This window comes from Aotus nancymaae, unplaced genomic scaffold (assembly GCF_030222135.1).
Source record: "Aotus nancymaae isolate 86718 unplaced genomic scaffold, 86718_ANA_hifiasm-v0.15.2.pri h1tg000004l, whole genome shotgun sequence".
In the NCBI taxonomy this organism is placed as follows: Eukaryota; Metazoa; Chordata; class Mammalia; order Primates; family Aotidae; genus Aotus; species Aotus nancymaae.
The window spans coordinates 24,162,482-24,178,203 of NW_026988415.1; the positions used below are offsets into that span (position 1 = coordinate 24,162,482).

At 37.2% G+C, this 15,722-nt stretch overlaps 1 protein-coding gene across 1 annotated transcript in view; it reads left to right on the top strand.

Moving 5' to 3' along the window:
* TENM1 (teneurin transmembrane protein 1) overlaps window positions 1-15,722 on the top strand; it is a 789,930-nt gene that overhangs the window by 466,896 nt on the left and 307,312 nt on the right. The window contains exon 7 of the mRNA XM_012475269.3: window positions 5,794-6,032. Within this exon, the coding sequence (XP_012330692.2) occupies window positions 5,794-6,032 (239 nt within the window). The remainder of the gene's footprint in view (window positions 1-5,793; window positions 6,033-15,722) is intronic.

A 15,722-nucleotide genomic window follows, 5' to 3' on the forward strand; every position in this document is an offset into this window, starting at 1 on the left:
TAATCTGAGCTTGTTAATAAGAAAACAAGAACCTTAGTACATGAACTCATTTTATTATCTACCCTCACTGAGAACCGTGATTTGGATTCCACTCAAATAAAAATTAGTTTATATGTTGCTCTGCTGCAACTGTTGAATTTATTCATTATGCTGTAATATTTACTTATGAAACTGCATTTGGAAATCCTTTGGTGTACATCAAGATGAAATTACAGTGCTCAGGGATATTGATTATTGCTTGTAATTGCCATCATAATAGCCAACAATTCTCTCTTTTTTTTTTTTTGCCTTCCTTCTACCTCTAAATATTATACCAAATCAAATCAATATCCAACATATTAGGACTCTTACATTGTCTCAAAAGTCCAATTGTTCTCCTTCATAAATATGCAAAAGATTAAAGATTTTATCTCCACACATTGAGTAAAGGAGCCTCATTCTGCTGGGTTTCTCCTTTATCCCATAGGACCATATTAGAGTGTTGCTGTATCGAATCAGTAATATGTGACATTTTTGTCACCTGCAAAGTAACCACAGGGCAGGAGTGGGGAGGTAGGGAGGCTACATCACTATGCTGCCTATATAGTGCTACACTTCTTGCTCACTAGTAAATGAAATGGTCAAAGGGAAAAAAAAAAGTCTGGAAGAGTTAAGCAGACATTTAAAAAGAAATCTATCTTTTTATGGTGTGGAGGAGATTATTTAAAAGCCTTAAAGGAACAGCACAATGAAATGAAAAGAGTACAACTAAGAGTCACTTATTCATTAAAATATATTTGATCTTATTATTTTTATATTGTTTCTTCATTCTGGGGATAAATTAGGTGCCTTTAGAAGCAGTAATAACTGTTTTAGGTTCTCATCAACTAAAGGGTAGTTTCTTTGTAATGCTTACTCATTCATCCAAAATAGTTAAGACAGTCTTTAAAATTTACTAGAAGAACATTTGACATATGGAAGAATAGATGTGTATTATGTAGTACTGTTTGAACAGATAGTATTTGTTGAGCTCAGGTCAGTTAACCCAGATGATTAGAACATGATGCTAGTCTGGTGAAGCCTGTAGTTGTCAGGTAGCATGGAGCAATGTAAATACACTATTTTGGAAGCCCCCAATTCCAGTTTCATCCATGCCATTAGCTCGCTATGTTATCTTTAGGTAAGCAAGTTTCATCCTCTGGGCCTCAGTTCCTCTAACTTCAAAATGAGAAGGATGGGCTACTAGATGATTTCTGAAGGTCCCTTCCAACTCTGTGATTCTGTGGCCATCATTCTCACATTCTTGTTATTAGTCAGAAAAGGAACATAATAGTGTGGCTCAATTAAACATCTTTCCTCATGCCAAATTCAACACAAAGCATACTTATTCTATGCCTCAACAGGCCTATATTCCCATCATAATGTGTCCAATAACTGCATAACGCTACTATGGTATGCTATAGTGTATTGTTTAAGAGCAGTGGCTCTGGAGCCAGACTGCCTGGGTTTGAAACTCAGTTTAATCAATTACTAGCTGTGGGGCTGTGGAAAAGTGACCTAACCTCTCTGCTTTAATTGTCTCATCTGTAAAATAGAGATGTTGACTGGAATAAAGTTGTTATGAAGATTAAATAATATAATAACTTCATGAAGTGTTTAGAGCAATACCTGGCGAAAGTAATCACTCAAATGTTATCTCTTACTAACATTATTATAATAATTACTATTATCACCACTCTACTCCTACTAAACCTCTTTGGGTCTCAGTTCAGTCATATAGAAGATTAAGATAGTAGTATCAACTTCACAGACATATAAGGATCAAAACAATGGAGATAAAGTGCCCAACTTGGAGCCTGGCCCTTCCAGGCGCTCAATAAATCATGTTAACTTAAATGGAACCAACTATTCCTGTGGTTGGTGTTATCCTGCAAATGTTTTCCACTCCTTAATACTCATGAATTTTTTTTTTATTTAGTTACAAAATCAATACAAGCTCAAGGCAGAAAAGTTCAGACAATTCCCCTACCATACAAAGGTAACACAAATTATTATTTTCCTGTGTACATATGTACTTTTTTTCCTTTAAAAATGAAATAATGTCACCCATTCTCTTTTGAAGCCTGCCGTTTTTCACATGGTGATATCTGTAAACACTTTTCCCAGTGAATAGATAGTCATTTGCCACACAATTTGTAATGATTGTATTATATTATGTGTTTATAAAATAATTTACTTAATGAAATAGCAATTGCTGGGCATTTAGATGTTTATTTTTTGCTATTATAAATAACGCTGCAAGGAATGGCTTCTTATATGCATTATCATACACATCATTTCCTGAGGAAAAATTTCTATAGTCATAATTATTGCATCAAAGAATAGACATTTTTAAAGTCATTTGATACATAAGGCCAAATTGCTCTCCAGAAAGACCTGTGAATCTATACTACCCTCAGCAACCCAGTCCTTTAAAAAATCTTTAACCTCATGATACTGAAACAAAATTCTCTATTGTAGTTATTTTTTATTAACATTCATGAAGGGGTTTTTTTTATCCCTTTAAATACATATGCTTTTGTTCTTTAAATTTGGAAGCTGGAAGTCAGTCTTAAAATAATGTTAGTAATGGCCGGGCGCGGTGGCTTAAGCCTGTAATCCCAGCACTTTGGGAGGCCGAGGCGGGTGGATCACGAGGTCAAGAGATCGAGACCATCCTGGTCAACATGGTGAAACCCCGTCTCTACTAATACAAAAAATTAGCTGGGCACAGTGGCGCGTGCCTGTAATCCCAGCTACTCAGGAGGCTGAGGCAGGAGAATTGCCTGAACCCAGGAAGCGGAGATTGCGGTGAGCCGAGATCGCGCCATTGCGCTCCAGCCTGGGTATCAAGAGCGAAACTCCGTCTCAAAAAAAAAAAAAAAAAAAAAAAAAAAAAAAAAAAAAAATAATGTTAGTAATTTATGAATTTAGGCATACGTTACATGTACAAGGTGATGTTGGCTTTATGCTTAGTGAAATTTTTTGTTGTATATTAAAATGTAGCACTAGAGTGTGTTTTGTTTAGCAATGTATTTTACTGCCCCAGGTGGTATAGTAGAGTGCTTAAGATTAAAGACTTTGGTCAAGATGATGAATATGCTAATTATCCTGATCTTTTCACTATACACTTATATGTATCGAAATAACACTATGTGATGCTGGTAGGCTGGGGGAAGTCCCCACGTGCTGGTGGGATCTTGACCGCAGCTGGTGTCCAGGCTCTTGACACTGTTGCAAGAATGAACTCAGGGACAAGTTGGAAAATAGTGAAAGTATGGATATCTATTGCAAAGGGAAAAGTACACACTCAAGAAAAGGGAGTATAAGCAAACTCAAGAGAGAATCACCCACAAGGGGGTTTGCAGCTACCTTTTGAGGTTTGTTTATTCAAGGGGTAGAATATTCATGAAAATTCCTGTAAAAAGATGGAGATTTCTCGGAACAGTGGTGCTACCCATTTTTACACCAAACAGGGTTATTTCTGAAACTGCCATGGTGCTGTGGGAGGTTGTGTGATTTAGTGTGCTAATGAGCATAAAATGAAGTTCAAGGTGAAACCTGGGTCAAATCCCACACCATGTTGGGTCCAGTCAGTCTTAGCCAGCTTGGTCCACATCCTGTTTTTCAGAGTCTTAATAGCCCATAGCCTCTAATCATGTGAAACTGCTGCCTGGAATTTTTTTATTCCCCTGCAACCACTCTATATTATTCCCATCTCGTATGTACCCCATAAATATGTTCAATTGTTATATATGTCAACTAAAGATAAAAAGAAAAGAAAAACCATTTAAAAAATGATAGGCTGGGTGGGTGGCTCACGCCTGTAATCCTAGCACTTTGGGAGGCCAAGGTGGGTGGATTGTCTGAGCTCAGGAGTTCAAGACCAACCTGGACAACATGGTGAAACCCTGTCTCTACTAAAATACAAAAAAATTAGCCAGGCATGGCGGCGGGTGCCTGTGGTCCCAACTCCTCGGGATGCTGAAGCAGGAGAATCTCTTGAACCCAGGAGGCAGAAGTTGCAGTGAGCCAAGATCGTGCCACTGTACTCCAGCCTGGGCAACAGAGCAAGACTCTGTCTCAAAAAAAAAAAAAAAAAAAAGATTAAGGACTCTTTAGAACCCCAGTGACCTAGGATCTGATTCTGGCTGTGCCCTTCACTTGCTAAGTGAATTTGGGCAAGTTACTTAACCTCCTTTGGCCTCCATTTCTACAACTGCACAATGAGGAAAATATTATAGACTATTTCACATGAGTGAAGAGCAAATGAGATACTAATTGAGTGTTCAGCACAACACTTGGCACTTAGCAAGTATACAAGTATAAAATTACTTTTATTTATTTGTTGTATAAGTATAAAAGCATATGCAGTTTTATTTATTTGTTTTTGGCAACTCCTTCCATGTGAATACATTACTACTGTTTACAGAATGCCCATGTTACAATAGTCATGAACACTCAACAATCATTCTTTTGTAATTCAAACATGACAGTAGCATGACTCCATTTGCATTAAGTTCTACAAGAGGCAAAACAAATGTATGGTGGAAAAAAATGCAGAATAGTGGTTTTCTCTCGGGGTAGAAATAGGGATTTACCTAGAGAAGACAGAAGAGAACTTCTTGGCTTGATGAGAATGTTCTACATCTTGATAGGGGTTTGGGTTGCATAGGTGATAGCATTTGTCAAATCTTGGCCAATGTGTACATAAAATTGCACATTTTGTTGTGCATCAATTTTACATTAAAATTTGTAAAAACCTATCAAACTAGATAATGTGCGAGTTAAAATATATGAAGGGAAGTGTAGTGATGTATGCAACATACTTCAAAATACTTAAACACTTTAAACTGGCCATGTGCAGTGGCTCATGCCTGTAATCCCAACACTTTGGGAGGCTGAGATGGGTGGATCACGATGTCAGGAGATCGAGACCATCCTGGCCAACATGGTGAAACCCTGTCTCTACTAAAAATACAAAAATTAGCTGGGCATGGTGGTGCCTGCCTGTAGTGCCAGCTACTAGGGAGGCTGAGGCAGGAGAATCGCTTGAACCTGGAAGGCAGAGGTTGCAGTGAGCCGAGATTGCACCACTGCACTTCATCCAGCCTGGTAACAGAGTGAGACTCCATCTCAAAAAAACAAAAAACAAAAAAAACTGACGGATGGAGAGAAGAATGGAGAAATGAATAAGTACATGATAAATTGAGTATAGTCAAATGCTAACTGTGGAATCTGGTTAGTGAATATATGGGTGTTTATTATAAAATCCTTTAAACTTGGCTCTATATTTGATAATTTTTATAATAAAATGTTGAATGAAAATATGACTGAAGCTAGTCTCTAAAGTTTGGTAGTGAGGATAATCTCAAATACTGGTGTCTAGGCCATTCTAATGATCAAAATGCCTATGATACATCTCTGTTTTTGAATCAACTCTTAATGATCATATTTAATGAAAGGGAAGGGTGTGGTGTGTAACACCAAATGTAGAATGTTAGCACTCACTAGCCAGCAAATTGGGGAACACAAGGCCTCTTTCTTCTTAAAGGTCTAGATGAACAAAAGCAACAACAACAACAAAAAAGACAAAGAAAAGAGAACAACAAGGGCAATTTAGAATTACCTCTTAGTTATATGAAAATGTTGCTGAGCCTCATCCAGTTCCCTTGAGCTTGGCTATAGAATGATTGTTTGAAATTAATGGAGTTTGCATTTTTGTAGCTACTGGCTTTTGTTTTTATAGCTCAATCTTGTGTTTCCTTTTCACAGGCATTTCCTATTCAAACATGGATCTGGTTCCTCTGCAATCTTCAGTGCAGCCAGTCAGAACTATCCTCTGACATCCAATACCGTGTACTCACCTCCTCCCAGGCCTCTTCCTCGAAGCACCTTTTCCCGACCTGCCTTTACCTTTAACAAACCTTACAGATGCTGCAACTGGAAGTGCACAGCACTGAGCGCCACTGCAATCACAGTGACATTGGCCTTGTTACTAGCCTATGTGATTGGTAAGTCCTTATTGTCCTGCCTCAGTTTTCTTCTTAATCAAAATCTTGTTTTGCTTGTCGTGGGAATGGGGGTTTTTCTGTCAATTCTGGGATGTACAAATATGGACCTAGGCTTAGTATTATAACAAATTGATTTTTTTTTCTTTTTTTTTACTTCCTAACCTTAAATACTGCTGAGGAGAGTAAGGAATGCTTTTTGAGAAGAAATATTTATACTACTAACACAGTCTTATTGATCGCAATTACTGTAGTTAACCATTTTCCCTTCAATTAAAAGGTTGTTATGGTTTTCCCATTAGAAGTCATAAGTACCAATCTACAATAGCTCCTTAAATTATAGTTAAACAATAATACTGCTACTGAATTTTCAGGTAGCAATGTTATTAAAGCACTAGCTATTTGGAAGCTATCAGAAAATTCAGTACATAATTTCTTTCCAATAATTCAGATTTTTACACTGTGACCAAAACACATATTCTTATTTCTCTAGGTAAATGACCGCAAAATTTTGTGGTTACTATGTCTCGAAAAGTAAAGCAGAGAGCAATCATAAGGTGCTCTTTCCACTTTTAGGGAAAATAATGTTGTTGTTCCTGAGTCACCCTGATTAAAGTCACCCTCATTTGGTAGCAGAGTGTATTGATTTTTCTGGATGGCATTTTATTGTGACTGAATATTTATTTCCTTTCTTGAGTGGTTCTGCAGTCTAAAATGTAAACTGACTTAAGCAACGTGTATTTTGTGGAAACACTAGTCCTAGAATGAATAGAATATCATGGTAGAAAACAAATTCTATCCAGGCATATCCCTAGTAAATTATTTTCAGGTTTACCCCAGTTTCCTAATTGAAGCGGATTTGCTCTCTAAGACACAGTGAATATGATTCTGAGTGGCAGATAAAAAGAGACTTAGACTTTTTTATAAGTAATAAAGTACATTTGGTTGGTTCCCATTGATCTAAAATGAGAATAATGTAAAAGGTCACATAATGAGTTTGTGTTGGTATCATAGACCAGTGGGTGGTAAGTAAATAGACAGCTACATTTTGTAGGGAGGCCACTGCTGTTGTAAACAGTATAGGATCATAGCCTGTGCTGATGTTCGTGATTCTCTCTTTTATATTTTTATGACACAAGCTGAATATAGTTGAACAATGCTTCTATTAAATGAATGATATTACTCTACAATATCAAAACTGTGTCTTTTACCTCAGACATTTCAGGATAAACCACCATGTGTGTTTATTTGGTTTGGAGTGACCTGTAATGAGAAATACTGCTGAAGGGATGGAGGTGAAGGATGAGAAAGTCCTACAACTCAAACACGATTTGAATATATCATTTAAAACAAGGAATAATATAAAAAGTTTAAATGCATTAGAGGCCCTTTAAAATGGTCTTGCTCAATTATGAGATAAACTCTTTTTTATGGGTTATTTTCTATTAACTTTTACTGTATAGAGAGATAATATTTTAGATACAAAACCTAACCCATGGTATAAACAAATTCAAGTAATAGCAAGCTCTTTATTTAGGTTTATACTGTGTTCAAAACTAACTTTCTATTTAAATTTGTTATTATGGCCACTCTCATATCAAAGTTTTATTATATATTCTGAAACTTGTTTAATTCAGTTATATATTCATTCATTCCATAAGTGAAAGTAGAACATTTCAATTATTTTAAGAACTGTCTTTTCTTTTTTCTTTTGAGATGGAGTCTTGCTCTGTCGTCAGGCTGGAGTGCAGTGGCGCAATCTTGGCTCACTGCAACCTCTGCCTCCCAGGTTCAAGTGATTCCCCTGCCTCAGCCTCTTGAGTAGCTGGGACTACAGGTGCACATCACCACACTGGCTAATTTTTTGTATTTTGGTACAGACAGGGTTTCACCATATTTGCCAGGATGATCTCGATCTCCTGACCTCGCGATCCGCCCACCTTGGCCTCCCAAAGTGCTGGGATTACAGGTGTGAGCCACCACGCCCAGCCAGGACTGTCTTTTTTAATAGAATAAACAATGGCATATGAATTTGGCATGGAAGTAAGACAGCATAGTGCGATAGTTATTAACACAAATTTTCCAGACCTCTGCTACTCATTAGGCATGTTGCCTTGGGTAAGTTACTTAATCTTTTCAGGTCTCCATATCCTCATCTATAAAATAGACTTAAAATTGTACCTATCGCATAGAATTGTTATAAGAGTTAAATGAGTTAAAATATAAGTAAAGTACATGGAGTAGTGCCTAAAATATAGTAAGTAGCCTATAAATATTACTATTACCAGTATTACCATCATAATTATTATTCACAATTAAAATTCACTAGTTCCCAGAATTAACAATTTTGTTTATTGCTGTATCCCAGCACTAAGAACAGTGCCTGGCACATAGAAGCCAGGCAGTAAAAGTTTGTTGAAAACAAAATGAATTATACTAAGCTCTTGTATTAGTTCGTTGAATTCTCACAATAATCCTTAAGGATAGGCATCAGTATTATATGTATTTTATAAATGGGGAAACTGAGGCACAGCAAAGTGAAGAGGCCACATAGAGGTCACTTTTGAGATTAAGAGGGCACTTGACTGGGCTCGGTGGCTCATGCGTGTAATCCCAGCACTTTGGGAGGCCAAGGTGGGTGGATCGCCTGAGGTCAGGAGTTTAAGACCAGCCTGGCCAACATGGTGAAACCCCGTCTCTACTACAAACACACACAAAAAATTAGCTGGTCATGGTGGCAGGCACGTGTAATCTCAGGTATTCAGGAGGCTGAGGCAGGAGAATCGCTTGAATTCGGGAGGCAGAGGTTGCAATGAGCCGAGATCGTGCCACTGCACTCCAGCCTGAGTAACAAGAGTGAGACTTCTTCTCAAAAAAAAAAAAAAAAAAAAAAAAAAAAGAGGGCATCTTGCTAAGGAATGAGGATGCTGAGCTATAAGCCAGAGCAGACTGACTCTTGAGCACTAGACTTGCTGCGTTTCTAGCACTGAAGTAAACCTTATAGCTTGTTTACTTCTTAGTCTACTGACATTTTTTTCTTATTAAATTACAGACTAATTTAGATATACCAAACCATCTATTCCTATGGTGAGTGCCACCAAGATTGGTTGATTGGTAAGCAATATCTGTTGAAATCATTTACTGGGAGATTTTTTAGATGCAGAAATATCATGCTAAATGCTGGCACAGTAGCTTGAATGGGTTCAATACGAGAAGATGTTCATGGCAAACACTGGAACCTTGTTCCTGGTTCTGTCATGAACTGGACATTATATGACTGGATAAATCAGTAAAAATCTCTCTTGATTTATCCCATCTGTGCCATATTGGTGACCACCTCAGGAGGATAGAGTAAAAATTCATAAATAGGCATTCAGGTGAAAGATGGCACATAAGAGCTATAATATACAAGATGATTTTTAAATGGCTTTCTGTGGTTGAAATAAAAAAGTATTATATTTCAAAATATGAAACCATTTCATTCTCAACTACTGCTGAGTCTGTAAGTCATCATTTTTTTCAATCCCCATTTACAGTTGCTGTATAACCCAAGTAAAATCTTTCACTGAAACTACTTGCTGCTTCTGTTTCCCGTGCAAATTCCTTTCTGCTATTTCATTTTCCTCTATTATCCATTATACATAACCTTTAGATACTAATGGCTGTATGCTGTGCTGCCCTCAATCCACTAGGGGAAATCGCATCGATATCAATGGGACATCAATAGTCATTCTGTGCATTATGGCTCTGTAAGTGGTCATTGGAAAGCAGTGGAAATCCAGCATGTGCAAAGCCAGAGCTGGGTTGTTCAGCCAACCAGTCGTATCCCCACACCTACCCACTATACCTTTTGGATCGAGGGGAAAAAAGCATTCCTTTGAATAAGTTTTGAGTTCAAAAAAGTTGGTGAAGAGAGGTATGGAAAAATACTGATTATATGAAGATACTGTGGAATGGCTATTGTCATCACTTTCTCATAAATCTGTAATATTTGCCATCTGAGTCAAAAAATACATTCTTATGCTTCATGCTCTCTGATATTTTGGCATCAGTGATGTATCAGTGCCAGTCAGAAGCACATTTGCTTGAATTTACAAATAAGCCATATGAAGTAGTAGTCAGGAAGACAGATGACCATATGCAAGGTGTCAAGAGAAGGCGAGGTTAAGGTACTTCATCAGTGGTTGTGAAGGGCACAAACACAGCTTCTCTGGCAATCTTTGATGTTTTGATCAAGTTTTTTCACAGTCAGCAGATTGTGTAAGAGGCAACAGAAACTCACATGCATTGAAACTCACATGAATACATTGTGCCTGGGGTCAAGTGCGCTGTTGCATTGAATGAGATGAAGAGTGAGGGATTCTGGCTCTCATACCCGATATCATTAGTTAATGACATGGATGATCCTTTTCCTTTGCCATGAAATTAGTAGCAATCCATACCACCTTCAGGTGGATGGGATACAGGTAGTATTCCAACTATGCAGATGAAATAATTTCAGTCCATAAATCTTGCCATGACTTACTATATAGCCTTCATGTAGAAAGCTGACCACAATGGATATTAACAATACAGAACTAGAAGAAATCGAGTTTTGTACCCAGTTCTCTGATCCAAAGGTTAGAGATGAAGCTATTCAAGAGGGCAAAGGGCCTACTTCACATTGCTCTCTGCACCAAAATTGAATAACATAGATTCAAGTACTTTTTTTGCCTCCTTTGCACTGGCCCAAACTGCTCTATTTTGGGGGTTTATTACAGTGGAGTAAGAGTGCTGAAAATGACAGAATGAAAGGAGTGGCATGTGTTCATTTTGCCCACCTCAAAAAGAAAGTGCAAATGCCTCACTATACAGGGAAGAAATAAAGTAAAATGTGGCATGTTCTGACTTTGGAAAATTCAAGAACTTAGATTTTTTTTTTTAACAGAGGGAATAGAAATGGTGTTTTTCCTCATTAAATCTATCTATATATATAATGCCCCCCATATACTAGTTGCCAAAAGCCCAACTCTTTCACTTACAGTGCTAGCAACTTTGTTAATGTTTCTGTGCCAAAGTTTCCTGATCTATAAAATGGGAATGTTGGTAATACTTTCTTTAAGGATTGTCTTTGTAATTAAATGAGTTGAAGCTTGTAAAACACTCAGGACATTGCTTAGCATAGCTGAATAAAGAGTAATGATTATTATTAGTAGAACAGAATTATTATGAAGATTATTTAATTTGGGCTGAGGTAAGCATAATGAGGATATAATTCATCCTAACATAAACTGCTTTTGCTTCCCTTTTCTGCAAAGTCATCTAAAACAATTTTTCAGAGCATGAATGTCTGTCTCACAAGGATCCTCTAATGACTTTGTTGTTTCCTTCTGCCTAATCTGAAATAGCTGTCACTTTGCCTTTATTTTACTAATATCCCTCTTCTATGATGTTTTGACCCTTCAAATGGTTTTGTAATTTTATCTGAAGGCCATATCTAGGTTGAAACACATTTTCATTAAAACACATTACAGCTTATAACATTCAAGAAATGACTCAGCATAAAATGCTAAAAAGCATTTCACATTATCCTATAGACTATTATCAATCCTTTTGGTGTCATGCTTAATACTTATTATTTCTTCCAATTCACTCTTATAGACCTAATCGTGATAATATTGACAGTTTCTGTATTAGCATTGACTTTTCCTCCTATTCACGAATCTTCCAACCTTCTAGCAATATCTCTAAGCAGAGATTTGGGAAATGGTGGTATAACTTCAGTCTAATTGTAAATCTGCTATCCATGCATTTATCAGAACCTTTTTAAGAAAAGATTTATAAACTCTTCTACAACTAATTTCTAGAATCAGAGTTAGCTCCTGTTGCTCAGACTAAAAGCATCTTGGTGAAAGGCAAATAATGTACTTTTTTTATTTTCTTAGAACTCCAGAATGTTGTGTGTTTAAGACACAGAGTAAGAGAAATAATTTCTTGGGTGAACAAGTAGTAGATACTAAATATCTGTTTTGCATCAAGAGATTATTGTTTCAAGGAGAGGCAGTCACCCTACTAAGTACATTTAATACAGCACTTTCTTAGGCTGGGTAAAGAAATTAAAAGGAGACTGTGAAATAGATAAAGATCTACTGGAAGGCATAATAAAGGGGGACTGGACAGGAGATTAATTTTGGAGCTTTGCATGCTTAAGACATTTTAGAACAGGAAGAATCAATCATGCAAACTCAGAAAAAAAATCAAGATATCTTTGACTTCACAGTAAATAATCTGAATTCTATTGCATAAAGAAGAAATTTAGCTCCTGTTTAACTCAGTTTCTCTCCACCCAAATTGTATATATAGTACATACATAGATATGTGAATATTTTAGACACACATTGCATAAGTTGTTAAGCTATACTTGCTCTGAAGTGAATAAGAATAAACTAAATTAGAGCAATGGCTTTTAAACAGATGGCAGGTTAACCCATTTTAAACTTCAGAAATATGACTAAATTTTTATATAGAACAGCCAGAGTGGGGAGGGCCAGTATCACCAACAAAATATCTGATTTATCGTAGTCAACACTAACAGGTGGCATCTTACAGGGTGGGGGCTTATCCATTTAGGGTTCAGCAATATTTGCTTCACAGAGAGGTTAAAAGCATAATATGTTTTAATAAATACAAATGTATTGCAATAGCTGAGGAAGCAAAAAAGGAAAGATGCAGAAGGGTGGCAGGAAATGAAGACGGTAGGCAGGAACTGATTGTGGAAGGCATTTTAAGCCATGGTAACGACCTTGAAATTTATTTCAAGAACAAACGGAGAGTTTTTGTGGTTTTCTGTTAGGGCAAGATAATTATTTGCTCAGATTTACATTTAGAAAAATCACCCCAATGGCATTATTGAAGTTGGGTTTGGCAGGCAGGATGATGGGGTTTTTAAAATTGAAAACGTGGAGATAAATTAGAAGACTATAATAGAAATACAGATAAGTGATAGTGAGAGCATAAACTTCCGGGAATGAAGAAGGAGGAGATAGAGTGGAGAAATAGCTAGAAGATAAAACTCACTTGACTTAGTGACTAATTAGAGGTATCAGGAGAGAGAAGGTTGTCGTCTGGCTTAGGGACTGGGTGGATGGTGATGCTATTAGTCAAGATAGATAGAAAATGGAAGGAAGAGGCTTAAGGGTGAAAATGGACATACAGGTAGAGACACCTGGAACATTATTAAATATTTGGTGCTAAAACATTGGAGGTAACTACCTTTGAGGACACCAAAATTGTGGGAGTAGGAAGGAAAAAGAAGCATGAAGACTGGAACTCTGGGGAATACTGATATTCAAGAAACCCAAGGAAAAGGAATCTGCTAAGCAGACTAAGAAGAAATGGCTAGAAAAATTGGAAGAAAACATTCGACAGTGAAGATAAAATAGTGGTTTTCAATGTGTGTTCTAGCAACCACTAGGAATTCCAAGACCTGTCAAAGCATCTATAAGTAAAACTATTTTCATAATACCATAAAAGTGCTATTTGTCTCTTTCACTATAATTCTAGGAGTGTACAATGTAGTTTTTCAGAGACCACATGACACGTGATATCGTAAGAGTTTGCATGCAAAAGTAACTATGAGAATCCACCTGTTTTTCATTAAGCCAAACATTAAAGAGATCTTCAAAAATGTAAAACAATGCCACTCTTCTCACTAATTTTTTGGGTTTTGCAAAATACTATATAATTATTTATTATAAAATGTTTCATTTATGTTAAAATGTAATGATATATTTGTATTATTCAATACATTAACAAATACTTTAAAATTTTATCCATTTTAATTTCTTTTTTTGGAGATGGAGTCTCTCTCTGTCACCCCCAGGCTAGAGTGCAGTGGCACAACCTCAGCTAACTGCAACCTCTGCCTCCTGGGTTCAAGCGATTCTCCTGCCTCAGCCTCCCCAGTAGCTGGGACTACAGGTCCGTGCCACCATGCCCAGCCAAATTTTTATATTTTTAGTAGAGATGGGATTTCACCGTGTTCGCCATGATAGTCTCAATCTCCTGACCTCATGATCCGCCTGCCTCGGCCTCCTAAAGTGCTGGGATTATAGGTGTGAGCCACCGCACTTGGCCTCATTTTAATTTCTAATATAGATATAACTCATGTCACCAAAAGCTCTTTGGCATCTTCAGTAATTTTTGAGGGCAATAAAGAAGTACTGAGACTAAAACATTTGTAAAGGGCTGAGGTAGAGAAACTGAGTACATAGTGTTTCAAGAAGAGCAATTAAGTGAAATAAAGACTATTTATTGTTTGCATCAAGGTGAAGACTTCTAAGGCAAGTTCATCAAGAAGACAAAAAAAGGGTAAGGAAATATAGTTGCTGATGATAAAGTTTTTGAAGTGATTAGCCAAAGAATAAAATTTAGGAGGGAAGAGTAATACAGTGAGGAAGCTGATGACATGGGAAACAAGAGATGGGCTTAAGTGTCTAGAGATCTTCATATTATAAGGGAGTTATGCTGTGAGCGAGCAGAAAGGTCAAGAAAAGATGGGCAGAGAGTAGTATATCAGAATTTTAGATTTCAGACTCAGAGCAGAAAAGTGTGATTCTTCTATATATTTTGGACCTAGTTAAGGAACAAGGATGAGGAGCTCCTTACAGATGAATCATTTGTTCACGGACGGCTAGATTCTTGTCTAGGTATGATCCCACAAGGTAGTCTTTCCTAGGTAGACTCATAAGTCCACAAGGTAGTCTTTCCTAGGTAGACTCATTGACAAATTACACCAAAGTACGGATAGCATTTAAATAAGAGCACTACTTTATATCGGATCCTCCATACAGGAAAGACCCACGTGGAATTTCAGATTACAGTGTAACTTCTCAGGAACATCCTCCTTGTGGTTCCTACTCCTCTCTATGGGACAGAAATGAACAAATTAAGAGGATCCAAGATGACCCACTGTAATTTTCTACTGGTCAAAACCTCATCAAAGTGTTGCCAGTCTAATTAACATAGACCTTATGTAACATGTTATAGTAAACTTCCAGAGTAATTGCTTACATCAAGAGTTTCTAAGAAAGGGCCTGACAAATGTCTGATTATTGGGTTGAATGTGACAATGGGAAATTCTTTTTTTAAAATTTTATTTATTTATTTTACTTTAGGTGCATACTATATCTGGCATTTCTCCCCATGTAATCCCTCACCACCCTCCCCACCCCCCGCTGTCTCTCCCCTACCCACGCCAACTGCCCCCAGTGTATGGTGCTCCTCTCCCTGAGTCCATGTGTTCTCATTGTTCAACACCCACCTATGAGTGGGAACATGCGGTGTTTGGTTTTCTGTTCTTGTGTCAGTTTGCTGAGAATGATGATTTCCAGATTCATCCAAGTCCCTACAAAGGACACGAACTCATCGCTTTTTATAGCTACGTAGTATTCCATGGTGTATATGGACCACATTTTCTTTGTCCAGTCTGTCATTGATGGCTATTTGGGTTGGTTTCAGGTCTTTGCTATTGTACACAGGGCTACAATGAACATATGTGTGCATGTGTCTTTATAGTAGAACGATTTGTAGTTCTTTGTGTATATACCCAGTAATGGGATTGCTGGGGTCAAATAGAATTTGTATTTCTAGATCCTTGAGAAATCGCCACACTATCTTCCACAGTGGTTGCATTTACACTCCCACCAACTGTGT